This window comes from Nansenia antarctica (assembly GCF_963989245.1).
Source record: "Nansenia antarctica genome assembly, contig: SCAFFOLD_385, whole genome shotgun sequence".
Classification (NCBI taxonomy): Eukaryota; Metazoa; Chordata; class Actinopteri; order Argentiniformes; family Microstomatidae; genus Nansenia; species Nansenia antarctica.
Window position 1 is genome coordinate 13,819 of NW_027662898.1, and position 13,102 is coordinate 26,920.

General features: G+C 52.7%; 1 protein-coding gene across 1 annotated transcript; it reads left to right on the top strand.

Annotated features, from left to right (window-relative positions):
• Window positions 1–841: 841 nt before the first annotated feature.
• Window positions 842–12,230, top strand: LOC308175408 (fatty acid CoA ligase Acsl3-like; the record flags this gene model as incomplete). Its single annotated transcript, XM_080551078.1, has 14 exons — window positions 842–1,192; window positions 2,177–2,354; window positions 2,760–2,869; window positions 3,889–4,027; window positions 4,202–4,352; window positions 6,373–6,496; window positions 6,846–6,917; window positions 7,463–7,602; window positions 8,543–8,715; window positions 9,387–9,461; window positions 10,016–10,207; window positions 10,627–10,741; window positions 11,102–11,259; window positions 12,073–12,230. 14 exons carry the CDS (start codon window positions 842–844, stop codon window positions 12,228–12,230), a joined length of 2,136 nt encoding a protein of 711 aa, XP_080407204.1.
• Between the last annotated feature and the right edge of the window lie 872 nt (window positions 12,231–13,102).

Sequence of the window (13,102 nt, forward strand, 5' to 3'; positions counted from 1 at the left end):
TCTATATATATCTGACAACTGAGGAGCGTCTGTCTGTCTGACTGTCTGTATATTTGTCTGTCTGTCTATATATCTTGACTGTCTGTATATTTGTCTGTCTGTCTATATATCTGACTTTCTGTATATTTGTCTGTCTATATATCTGTCTGTCTGTATAATTGTTTGTCTGTCTGTCTATATATCTGACTGTCTGTCTGACTGACTGTCTGTATTTGTCTATCTGTCTATATATCTTGACTGTCTGTATATTTGTCTGTCTGTCTATATATCTGTCTGACTGTGTATATTTGTCTGTCTGTCTGTCTATAATATATCTGTCTGACTGTCTGTATATTTGTCTGTCTATATATCTGACTGACTGTATATTTGTTTGTCTGTCTGTCAGTCTATATATCTGTCTGTCTGTCTGTCTCTAACATGCTACCCTCTCCTTCCCCTGCAGGTGAGCTGAGTCTTCTGCCCCGGGGGTCCGTCCGTCCGTCTGTCCTAGCCGATCTCCACAGGATCAACTGCCCAGGGCTCCACCAGGAAAACACCACCACCCTCTCAAAGTCATCCCTCCCTTTATCTCTCCTCCCCCCCCCTCCCTCCCTCCCTCCATCACCGCCTCCACACGAGACAAGGAAGCCACCTGCAAAAAAAAAACACTCTCATCGAGAGAGGAGAGAGAGAGAGAGGTAGAGAAGTGTTTGGGGTGTGTACCCTCTCGCATTCCCGCCTCCCCCTAGCCCCCCCCTCCTCCCCGCCGGCCCACCTAGCTTGGTACCTCCACCCTCCGCCCTTAACCCAACCCCCCCCCACCCCTCCCCCCCACAACCCCCCCCCCCCCCCCCCCGTCCAGATGAAGCTGAAAGAGGACATGAACCCCCTGCTGCTGCAGGTGTTCCGCTCGGTGGTGTGGGTCTACTCCGTCATCACCTTCCTGCCCTGGTACCTGTTCTCCGGGGCGGGCGCCAACCTGGAGCGGGCGCGGCGGGTCAAGGCCCGGTCGGTCAGCGGGCGCCCCGCGGGCCCCTACCGGGCCGTCAACAGCATGGCGGCGCTGGCGGCGGGCATGCACCCGGGCGTGGACACGCTGGACAAGGTGTTCGAGTACGCCGCCCGCCGCTTCCCCCGACGCAACTGCCTGGGCACCCGGGAGGTCCTGAGCGAGGAGGACGAGCTGCAGCCCAACGGGAAGGTGTTCAAGAAGGTGAGGGAGGGGGGGGGTGGTGGAGGAGGGGCCTGGTGTTGTGTTTTTGCGTGTGTGTGTGTGTGGGGGGGGGGGGGGGGGAGATGTGGAGGTGTGGAGCCTGATGTTGTGTTTTTGCAAGTATGTGGGGGTGGGGGAGTGTGGAAGCTGATGCTACGTTTTTACAATTGTGTGTGTGTGTGAGAGGGGGGGGGGGGGGTGTGGAGGTAACTTTTGAGCGTCTTGCGTGTTTTTTTCGGTTTGTGGGGGTGAGATGATGGATGAGGTAGAGTGGTGTATTTGAAACAAGGCCGTATCCCCCCCCCCCCCTCCCTGCACGAAAACCCTCAGAATAAGGCTAAACTCTCTCTTAAGGCCGTGTGGCTTAGGCTCACGGGGTGGATTGGGAGGGGTCTGCTTGTGGTGTCCTTGTGAGCGGAATTAAAAAACGAGGTTCTAGCCAAACAGACCGCCTGTTTTGTGTTTTGTGAACTTGTTTGGTCAACAGAGAAAAGGTGTGTCGTCAGTGAGAGGCCGTTTGGAATCCATTAACAGGAGGAGGATGTTGTTTATGATGTTTAGTTTGTCTGGATGCAGGGAGTGGGGGGGGGGGGGGGGGGGGGGTGTGTGTGTGTGTGGGTGGGTGGGTGTGTTGTTTCATTGGTCGTTCAGATGGATGCTGTCTGCCTCCAAACACACCTCCTCACTCCACTAGTTGCACTGAATGTCCATGAGAGGGCGCTGGCTGACTGAGTTAGTTCAGCTTCAGGGTTTTGACCACTGTGTGTGTGTGTCTCTCTCTCTCTGTCTCTCTCTCTCTCTCTCTCTCTCTGTCTCTCTTTGTCTCTCTCTTTCTCTCTCTCTGTGTGTCTCTGTCTCTCTCTCTCTCTGTGTGTTTCTGTCTCTCTCTGTGTCTCTCTCTCTCTCTCTCTGTCTGTCTGTCTCTTTCTGTCTCTGTCTCTCTCTCTGTCTGTGTCTCTATGTGTGACTCTCTGTGTGTGTCAGGTGATCCTGGGGGAGTATAACTGGCTGACGTATGAGGAGGCGTACCAGGCGGCGGTGTGTCTGGGCGCTGGGCTGGCCGCCCTGGGCCAGAAGCCGCGCTGCAACATCGCCATCTTCTGTGAGACCAGAGCAGAGTGGATCATCGCCGCCCAGGCCTGCTTCATGTACAACTTCCCCTGTGAGACGCTACACACACACACACACACCACAGGCCTGCTTCATGTACAACTTCCCCTGTGAGACGCTACACACACACACACACACACACACACACACACACACCACAGGCCTGCTTCATGTACAACTTCCCCTGTGAGTCAGGGGCTACGCTACACACACACACACACACACACACACACACACACCACAGGCCTGCTTCATGTACAACTTCCCCTGTGAGTCAGGGCCTACGCTACACACACACACACACCACACACACACACACCACAGGCCTGCTTCATGTACAACTTCCCCTGTGAGTCAGGGGCTACGCTACGCTACACACACACACAAACAAACACACACACGCACACACACAACTGTGTGAGTTGACTAACCCCCCCCCCCCGTGTCTGTGTGTCAGTGGTCACCCTGTACTCCACCCTGGGTGGGGCGGCCATCGCCCACGGCCTCAACGAGACGGAGATCACCCACATCATCACCAGCAAGGACCTGCTGCAGAGCCGCCTCAAGGTAGGTACCCCCCACCTCCACCATCCCCACCCCTCTACCATCCCCCCTCCACCATCCCCACCCCTCTACCATCCCCCCTCCACCATCCCCACCCCTCCACCACAGGGCCTAGGACTCGGGTAGGTAGGTAGGTAGGTGGGTAGGTAGATAGGTAGGTAGGTAGGTAACCCCACCTCCACCATCCCCACCCCTCCACCACAGGGGCTAGGACTCGGGTAGGTAGGTAGGTGGGTAGGTAGATAGGTAGGTAGGTAGGTACCCCCACCTCCACCATCCCCACCCCTCCACCATCCCCACCCCTCCACTACAGGGGCTAGGACTCGGGTAGGTAGGTAGGTAGGTAGGGAGGTAGGTAGGTAGGTAGGTAGTTAGGTAGGTAGTTAGTTAGGTAGGTAGTTAGGTAGTTAGGTAGTTAGGTAGGTAGTTAGGTAGGTAGGTAGGTAGGTAGTTAGGTAGTTAGGTAGGTAGTTAGGTAGGTAGGTACCCCCACCTCCACCATCCCCACCCCTCCACCGCAGGGGCTAGGACTCGGGTAGTTAGGTAGGTAGTTAGGTAGGTAGTTAGGTAGGTAGGTAGGTAGTTAGGTAGTTAGGTAGGTAGGTAGGTAGGTAGGTACCCCCCCCTCCACACCTGGGCAAGCCTGAAGGAGAGGATTAGGTTAATACAGAGGCTTGTCAACCTGTAGGCTACATGTTTATTTTAACTGTCACATACCTGCAATTGAATAATAAAACTCCTCCTTTATGTTGTGTGTGTGTCAGAGGCCTAGGACAGGGTTAGGACAGGGGTTAGGACAGGGTTAGGACAGGGTTAGGACAGGGGTTAGGACAGGGGTTAGGACAGGGGTTAGGACCATATCACACCTGAAAGAGCTTAACCCAGAAAGCCACTATCTGCAAAAGCCCGTCGGTTCACGACCAGAAGATGGAACAGCAGCAGATTGTTTTCACACCTCCGTCACTCTCTCTCTCTCTTTCCTTCCTTCTCTCTTCCTCTTCCTTGCCCCCCCCCCCCCCCAGGCCATCCTGCTGGAGGTGCCCCGTCTGCAGCACATTATCGTGGTGGACAGGAAGCCAACCAGCTGGCCCGGCTTCCCCAGGGGCATCATGGTCCACAACATGGACGCCGTGCAGGAACTGGGCTCCAAGCCTGACAACAGTAAGAGAGAGAGTGTGTGTGTGTGTGTGTGTGTCTGTGTGTCTGTGTGTCTGTGTGTCTCTGTCTCTGTAACAGTAGTCTGAAGACATTGTCCCTTTGTAATATGCCTGTATACTGTATGTATTCCCTCTCTAACGAGTGTGTGTGTGTGCGTGTGTGTCCCCCCCTCCGTAGTGGCGTTGTCACGGCGACAACCGGAGCCCTCTGACATCGCTGTGATCATGTACACCAGCGGGTCCACGGGCATCCCTAAGGGCGTCATGATCTCCCATAGCAACATCATCGCTGGCATCACCGGCATGGCCGAACGCATCCCCAACCTCAAGTACGCTGCAGCACGACGTCTCACACTCACACTCACACACACACACTCACACACACTCACACACACACACACACACTCCCTCTGCCCTGCTCTGGGCTGTGGCAGGCTTCCATCTCTGTAGCTCTCTCTCTCTCTATCCCTCTCTCTCTCTATCCCTCTCTCTCTCTATCCCTCTCCCTCTCTCTATCCCCCTCCCTCTCTCTATCCCTCTCCCTCTCTCTCTCTCTGTAACACTTTGGGCCGGTTTCAGAGACAAGGCTTAAGCCTAGTCCTGGACTAAATCACACTTTCAATGTAAAATCTCCATTGAAGATGTTTTTTAGTCTAGAATTAGGCTTAAGCCTTGTCTGTGAAACCGGCCCATAGTGTCTCTTTCTGTAACTCTCTTTCTCTTTCTGTAACTCTCTGTAACGCAGGGTTTCCGTTAGAAAAAATTGCCGCCGGACATCGTGTCCGGGAAGATTTCGATTTACCGGACAAACGTGATATATTCCGGTCATCATATTAAAATATAATATAGCTGTTTGTCGCGGTGATTACTGTTGTGTAGCGGCCTATATATGCCATTTAATGTCTATTTCTCATCCGATACGATTAGATGCGAGCTATATAATATATAATAATATAACATGATTCGCATGCGCGCTATGCCATTATGTCCAGCGCTGAACGGGCGCCTCACTGGGAACTGAACAGACAGCATCGATCAATGAACGGACTCCACATTACGTTAACTGAAGTTTGTTAAATTGTTTGGGATTAATGTGAGTTTTCTATTTTCTCTTTCCAGTTTTACCCTTTTTTTATCAATAAAACAACGTCATTTCTATAACCAGGGGGGTGTTCCATCAACGTCGCTAAAGGAAAATCTAGGCTTATTTCATTAAGTCTCGCGAGACTCTTAAAAAGATCCAGGCATATCTTGATAGATCTCGCGAGACTTGTCAAAATAAGCCTAGATTTTCCTTTAGCGACGTTGATGGAATACCCCCCAGGTCTCGCTGGTTGGGAAGGCATTTCGTTTAGCTGCCTGTCAAATCATACTTAATCGGACTCGGGAGTATGACAATGAGGAGAACATAACTGTTTATTGAGAAACAATTGATAGGCAGGCTGGGATACGTATATAAAGAAATACCACAATGTCTAGATGTATAACATTTTATTGAACAGTGCAAGCATGTAGGCTTCTGGCGTGACACGGCTAGCCTAATTTCCGTTCATATGCCTTTTATCAGATAAAATAAAATAGAATAAAACTCTTTGAAAATAAATAGGCTTTAAATTAACTTGCAATGCGTATAGGCTAATTTCCGTTCGATGTTACAGCCGGCCTATGCCTTTTCTCAGATAGATAGGGGATAGCCCTGTAAGCTCATACGGGTCTGTATGTCGTCCTGAAGACCGGCTGTTAGATCATATCGCTGAAGTTTGTCTCCATCTTAGTGTAAATGTTGTCCGTTTCGTTTGTTATCCTTGTTATTGTGCGATAAAGTTAAGGCGCTCCACTTCGGGCCACCATTTTCAGCTGAGCCCGAAGCCCGAAGCCAAGCCCGAAGCCAATTTGAATACAAAATGTGAACTTTAGCGAATTGTATTCAAACCACCTGCCTCAACCGCAGGTTCCAGCCCCGGGCCCAGTCCCGGGCCCGCGCCCTACCCCGACCCCGGCTCCGCGCCAACGGGCCGGCGGGGCGCGGCCTGGGGTACGGCCTAGGGTGGAGCCGCGGCGGGAGCCACCAACGCCAGCCCGGAGGACGGGGCGGGACACCGGGGGGAGGAAATTACCGGTTAACGGAAACCCTGCTGTAACGCTCTCTCGCTTTCTATCTCTCTTTGTAACTTTCTTCTTCTCTTTCTATTTAAGTATCTGTAAATCTCTCTGTCCCTCTGTTTCATTACTTTTTCTACATACATTTTAAGTGTCTTGCATGTTTTTTTTGTTTCTGTGCGGGCAGTGAGACAGACACCTATATTAGTCTGTGTTGATGGTAACGTGTGTTTGTTTCTGGTCGGGCAGTGAGACGGACACCTACATCGGGTACCTGCCCCTGGCCCACGTCCTGGAGCTGAGTGCAGAGCTGGTGTGTGTGTCCCACGGCTGCAGCATCGGCTACTCCTCACCTCAGACACTGGCAGACCAGGTGGGCGGACACGCACACGCACACACACACACACAGACACACACACGCACACACACAGACACACAGACACACACACACACAGACACACAGACACACACAGACACACACACACAGACACACACACGCACACAGACACACACACGCACACACACATACACACACACACAGACACACACACACACAGACAGACAGACAGACAGACACACACACTATATCTCTCTCTCTCACACAAACGCACACATGCACTATGTCTCTCTCTCTCTCTCTCTCTCTCTGTTGCACACACACACACCTGTCCTCTTGCTCATCCACCCTCTCTTGCCCCCCCCCCCCCTCTCCTTCCCCCCAGTCTACAAAGATCAAGAAGGGCAGTAAAGGAGACACCAGCGTGTTGAAGCCCACCCTGATGGCAGCTGTCCCGGTAAGACCCCCCGACCCCCGTCACTGTCCTGTCAGCCTCAAACACAACTGTCCCCCCCCCCCCCTCCCCTCCCCAAACAACGGGAGGGTGTGTCTGCGCCTACGCTGTGAACTTTGCCGGCTGCACTACGACAGCCATTTCAAGGCAGTCAGAACGATCTATTTTAGTCAGGATAGAGTCACTCAGTCTTTGATCGTTGATGGCGTCATTGTTGAAAGTGAGGCCGTTCAGTGAATTCAGCGTTTTAGTCTGTGTTTCTTGCGCATTTTGACGTGAATCGGCACGAGTGGGATTTTGATCATCTCTTTTTTTTGGTATTCTCTCTCTCTCTCTCTCTCTCACCCTCTCTCTCCCCCTCCCCCTCTCCCTCTCTCCCTCCCCCTCTCTCTCTCCCCCTCCCCCTCTCTCTCTGTCTCTCCCCTCCCTCTCTCTTTCTCCCCCTCTCTCTCTCTCTCCCCCTCCCTCTCTCTCCCCCCCTCTCTCTCTCCCCCTCTCTCTCTCTCCCCCTCCCCCTCCCTCCTTCCCTCCCCCCCTCCCCGGTGCAGGAGATCATGGACCGTATCTATAAGAACGTGATGACCAAGGTGGAGGAGATGAGCAGCGTCCAGAGGACCCTGTTTGTTCTGGCCTACAACTACAAGATGGAGCAGATCTCCAAGGGCTACAGCACCCCCATCTGTGACAGGTAACACACACACATACACACACATACACACACACACACATTACACACTAAACACACACTACACACTAAACACACACCACACAGACACACACACACTCACCCACACACGCACGCACGCACAGAGACAGACACAAACAGACAGACACACACACATTACACACGTACGCACGCACAGACAGACACACACACACACACGGATGCACGCTACACACTCACACGCACGCACACACACACACCACGCACACAGACAGACAGACCGACAGACACACACACACACGCACGCACACACGCACACAGACAGACACATACACACTACACACACGCACGCACACAGACAGACACACACCACACACACACACATGCACGCACGCACATAGACAGACAGACAGACAGACACACACACACACACACACACACAGGGAAGTACACACAGGCAATGTGGAACGATGGATTAAAGGAACTTCCATTCTCATTAACTTTCTCTTCCTCACACACATACACACAAACACACACACACAGTTGTTCAGCACACACAACCAATAAGCTGTAGATGTTGCTGCAGGCTTCGCCTCAGGGGCTGTGTTAAGCTGCCGTATATAACGATCACACAGAGAGAGAGAGACAGAGATGGTTGGCTGATTGTGTTTTGTGTTTGTCTTGGTGTCTGCTGACTCACTCTCATTTCTGCCCTCCCTCACTCTCTAATCTCATCTCTCTTTTTTCTCTCTCTCTCTCTCTCTGTCTCCTCCTTCTCCCCCCCATTTCATCTCTCTTTTTCCTTCTCTACACTCCATCTTCACCTCCCTCCCTCTCTCTTTTTTTGATGCTCTCCTCCCCCACCCCCCCTCCTTCTCTTTCTGTCTCTTCCTCCTTCTTCATCCAACCCCTTTCTCTCTCTTCCTCCCCATGCCCCCACCTCTCTCCCCTCCCCCTCCTCCAGCCTGGTGTTCAGGCGTGTGCGGTCGTTGCTGGGGGGGAACACGCGCGTGCTGCTCTCCGGGGGGGCGCCCCTCTCCGCCGCCACGCAGCGCTTCATGAACATCTGCCTGTGCTGCCCCGTGGGCCAGGGGTACGGCCTCACTGAGACCTGCGGAGCTGGGAGCATCAGCGAGAGTAAGGGAAGGGAAGGGAGGGGGGGGAGAGGGATGGAGGGGGGATGTGTTGTTCAGGGATTCAGCCGCCTCACCATTAGCGAGATGGAGGGAGGGAGGGAAGGAGGAGAGGGGTGGAGGTAGGGAGGGGAGGGGAGTGGAGGGAGGGAGGGGAGGGGAGTGGAGGGAGGGGAGGGAGGGGAGGGGAGTGGAGAGAGGGAGGGTGTGTTGTCCAGGGATTCAGCCGCCTCACCATCAGTGAGGGACGGAGATGGATGGAGGGGAGGGAAGGAGGGAAGGGGGGAAGGGTGGAGGAGGGAGAGACGGTGGTATGTTGGTGGGCCGCGCCGTGCGTCAGAGTTTACAGCCTCCCCGTGGGAGCCGGAACCACGAGGGAGAGAGAGAGGGATGGAGGAGGAGAAGAGGGGGAGAGAGAGGTTGGTATGCAGGGTGAGTCAGGGTTACAGCCTCACACACACCTGCAGAGGGAGTGAAGGAAGGGAGTTACATTGGGTGAGTCAGGGTTACAGTCTAGGGAGGGAGGGAGGGAGGGAGGGGTGAAGGCGTGACTCCAGTGAAGCCAGGGGTGTGTTAAGCTGCAATATGAGTCAGGCCCTTTCTGTTACTCTGCTAATCCGTGTGTGTGTGTGTGTGTGTGTGTGTGTGTGTGTGTGTGTGTGTGTGTGTTTCCAGTGTACGACTACAGCACAGGGCGGGTGGGCGCTCCACTGGTGTGCTCCGAGATCTCATTGAAGAACTGGGAGGAGGGTGAGTAGGGACTGGGAGGGTGGGGGTGGGGGGGGGACTGTCATCCATACGTGTGTGTGTGTGAGAGAGACTGTGTGTGTGTGTGTGTGTGTGTGTCTGGGGTCGGGTACTGTGACCATCCATTTTGGGAACGAACCAAGCTTTTAGTAGTTGTTTATTCTTGCTCTTCTTTCTCTCTCTCTCTCTGTCTGTCTGTCTCTCTCTCTCTCTGTCTGTCTCTGTTTCTCTCTCTCTCTCTCTCTGTCTGTCTCTGTTTCTCTCTCTCTGTCTGTCTGTCTGTCTCTCTCTGTCTGTCTGTCTCTGTCTTTCTCTCTCTGTCTCTCTGTCTCTGTTTCTCTCTCTCTCTCTCTGTCTGTCTCTCTTTCTCTGTCTTTCTCTGTCTGTCTGTCTGTCTGTCTGTCTCTCTCTGTCTCTCTCTCTCTCTCTCTCGCTCTGTCTTTCCTCCTCTCCTCTCTCACTTGCTGTATTTTTAAATAATGTATGTAAAGCACTTTGAATTGCCTGTTGTATGAAATGAGCTTTACAAATAAACTCTCCTCGTCTCTCCTCTCCAGGTGGCTACTACAGCACAGACAAGCCCAACCCCCGCGGGGAGATCGTGATTGGCGGGCCCAACGTAACCATGGGTTACTACAAGAACGAGGCCAAGAACCGGGAGGACTTCTTCCTGGACGGCAACGGCCAGCGCTGGTTCTGCACCGGGGACATAGGAGAGGTCTACCCCGACGGCTGCCTCAGGATTATAGGTGTGTGTCTGTGTGTGTCTGTGTGTGTCTGTGTGTGTGTGTGTGTGTGTGTGTGTGTCTGTGTGTGTGTGTGTGTGTGTGTGTGTGTGTGTGTATATGTCTCTCCCTCTCTCTCTAACTGTGTGTGTGTGTGTGTGTGTGTGTGTGTGTGTGTGTGTGTGTCTCTCGCTCTCTCTCTCTCTAACTGTGTGTGTGTGTGTGTGTGTGTGTGTGTGTGTGTGTGTGTCTCTCTCTCTCTCTCTCTCTAACTGTGTGTGTGTGTGTGTGTGTGTGTGTCTCTCGCTCTCTCTCTAACTGTGTGTGTGTGTGTGTCTGTGTGTGTCTGTGTGTGTGTGTGTGTGTGTGTCTGTGTGTGTGTGTGTGTGTGTGTGTGTGTCTCTCTAACTGTGTGTGTGTGTGTGTGTGTGTGTCCTCTGCAGACCGTAAGAAGGACCTGGTGAAGCTGCAGGCAGGAGAGTACGTGTCTCTGGGGAAGGTGGAGGCCGTGCTGAAGAACTGCTCCCTCATAGACAACATCTGCGCCTACGCTAACAGGTAACACACACACACACACACACACACACATCTCTCCCTACCCCTCTCTCTCTCTTTCTTTCTCTGTGTGTCTTCCTCTCTCTCTTGCTTAATCACACACAGTAAATCTCTCTCTCCCTCTGTCTCCCTCTCTTCCTTGCTCTCTCTCTCTCTCTTTCTCTCTCTGTGTGTCTTTCTCTCTCTCTCCCTTAGTCACACACACACAGTAAATCTCTCTCTCTCTCTCTAGCACTCTTTTGCCCTCCTCATTATTCTTGAGTAGTCATATCGCCAAGTACGTGACAGGATCAATCGGAACGCAATTCGGCAAACGAAATCCTCATTAACCCCCTTGCCCCCGCCCCCCCCCCCCCCCCACAGTGAAGAGTCGTACGTGATCAGCTTCGTGGTGCCCAACCACAAGCAGCTGATGGTACTGGCGGACCAGAGGCAGGTCCGGGGCAGCTGGGAGGAGATCTGCAACAACCCCGACATGGAGAAGGAGGTCCTCCGCATCATCACTGAGGCTGCCATAGGAGGTAGGAGGGAGGGATGGGAGGGAGGGGGGGAGGGAGGGGAGGGGAGGGGAGGGGAGAGATAGAGGTCCTCTGCATCATCACTGAGGCTGCCATAGGAGGTAGGAGGGAGGGAGGGGAGAGATAGAGGTCCTCCGCATCATCACTGAGGCTGCCATAGGAGGTAGGAGGGAGGGGAGGGGAGAGATAGAGGTCCTCTGCATCATCACTGAGGCTGCCATAGGAGGTAGGAGGGAGAGAGGGAGGGAGGGAGGGAGAGATAGAGGTCCTCCGCATCATCACTGAGGCTGCCATAGGAGGTAGGAGGGAGAGAGGGAGGGAGGGAGGGAGAGATGGAGGTCCTCCGCATCATCACTGAGGCTGCCATAGGAGGTAGGAGGGGGGTAGGGATGGAGGGAGGGAGGGAGGGAGGGGAAAGAGGGAGGGAGAACATCACTGAAGCTGCCAGACAGATGGGTGGGAGAAGAACGGTCCAAACCTTGATGGAGGTCCTATGAGATGAGAAAGAGGGAAGGAGGGAAGTGAGAGAAGGAAGGAGGGAAGAGAGAGAATCAAAAGAAAAACCTTAACATCTCTTTTTTCCTCGTACGATACGAAGGGCAGAGGATGTGTCTTGTTGTCTTTGTGTGTCTGTGTGTGACGTCAGATCAGCCGTGTCTAAACAGCATCCACTCTCTCCTCCCTCTCTCCTCCCTCCCTCTCCTCCCTCTCTCCTCCCTCTCTCTCCTCCCTCTCTCTCCTCCCTCTCTCTCCTCCCTCCCTCTCTCTCCTCCCTCTCCCTCCTCCCTCTCTCTCCTCCCCCCTCTCTCTCCTCAGCTAAACTGGAGCGTTTTGAGATCCCCAAGAAGATCCGTCTGAGTGCGGAGCCCTGGACCCCGGAGACGGGCCTGGTCACGGACGCCTTCAAACTCAAACGCAAGGAGCTCAAATCACACTACCAGGACGACATCGAGAGGATGTACGGCGGAAAGTAACACACACACACACACGTTTACACACTAACACACACACACACACACACACACACACACACACACACGTATATACTGTCATGGACAAAAATATTGGCACTCCTGTCAGATAATGCACCACTTCTCTCAGAAATTGTTGCAATTACAAATGCTTGGTATTGGTATTCACATGTTTATTTATTTTGTTTGCACTGGAACAACACAAAAAAGCCAAATCTGATTGTTTCCACACAGAACTCCAAAAATAGACAAGATTTAAAGAAATAATTGTAGTTCAAGCATGTAATGCTCCTTTAATTAGTATTTCAACTCACCTGTGGCCAGTTACAGGTGCTGGCGATATAGAAATCACGCTTAATTTAACTTCCAAACAAATTCGAAACAGTGTCAGCTCGCACTATCCGTCGCAGTCTGAATGAAACGGGACGCTATGGTAGAGACCCAGGGGTACCCCACTGCTGATACAGAGACTTAAAAAAGCCAGACTGGAGTTTGCCAAAACGTACCTGGGGAAGCCAAACTCATTCTGGGAGAACGTCCTATGGACAGATGAGACCGACCAAAATAGAGCTTTTTGGTAAAGCACGTCATTGTAGTGTTTACAGAAAATGAAATGAGGCCTTCAAAGAAAAGTACAGTCCCTACAGTCAAACATGGTGCCTTGACTGTGTGCATGTGAATATTCTCTGTGGAATGATCAGATTTGGATTTTTCTTTTCCTCTACTTTTTTGTGTTGTTCCAACGCAAACAAAAGAAATAAACATGTGAATACCAAAGCACTTGTTACCGCAACAGTCTTCTGGGAGAAGTGGTGCGTTATCTGACAGAAGTTAAGGGGGCGGCTGTGGCTCAGGAGGTAGAGGCGGTTCAGTCC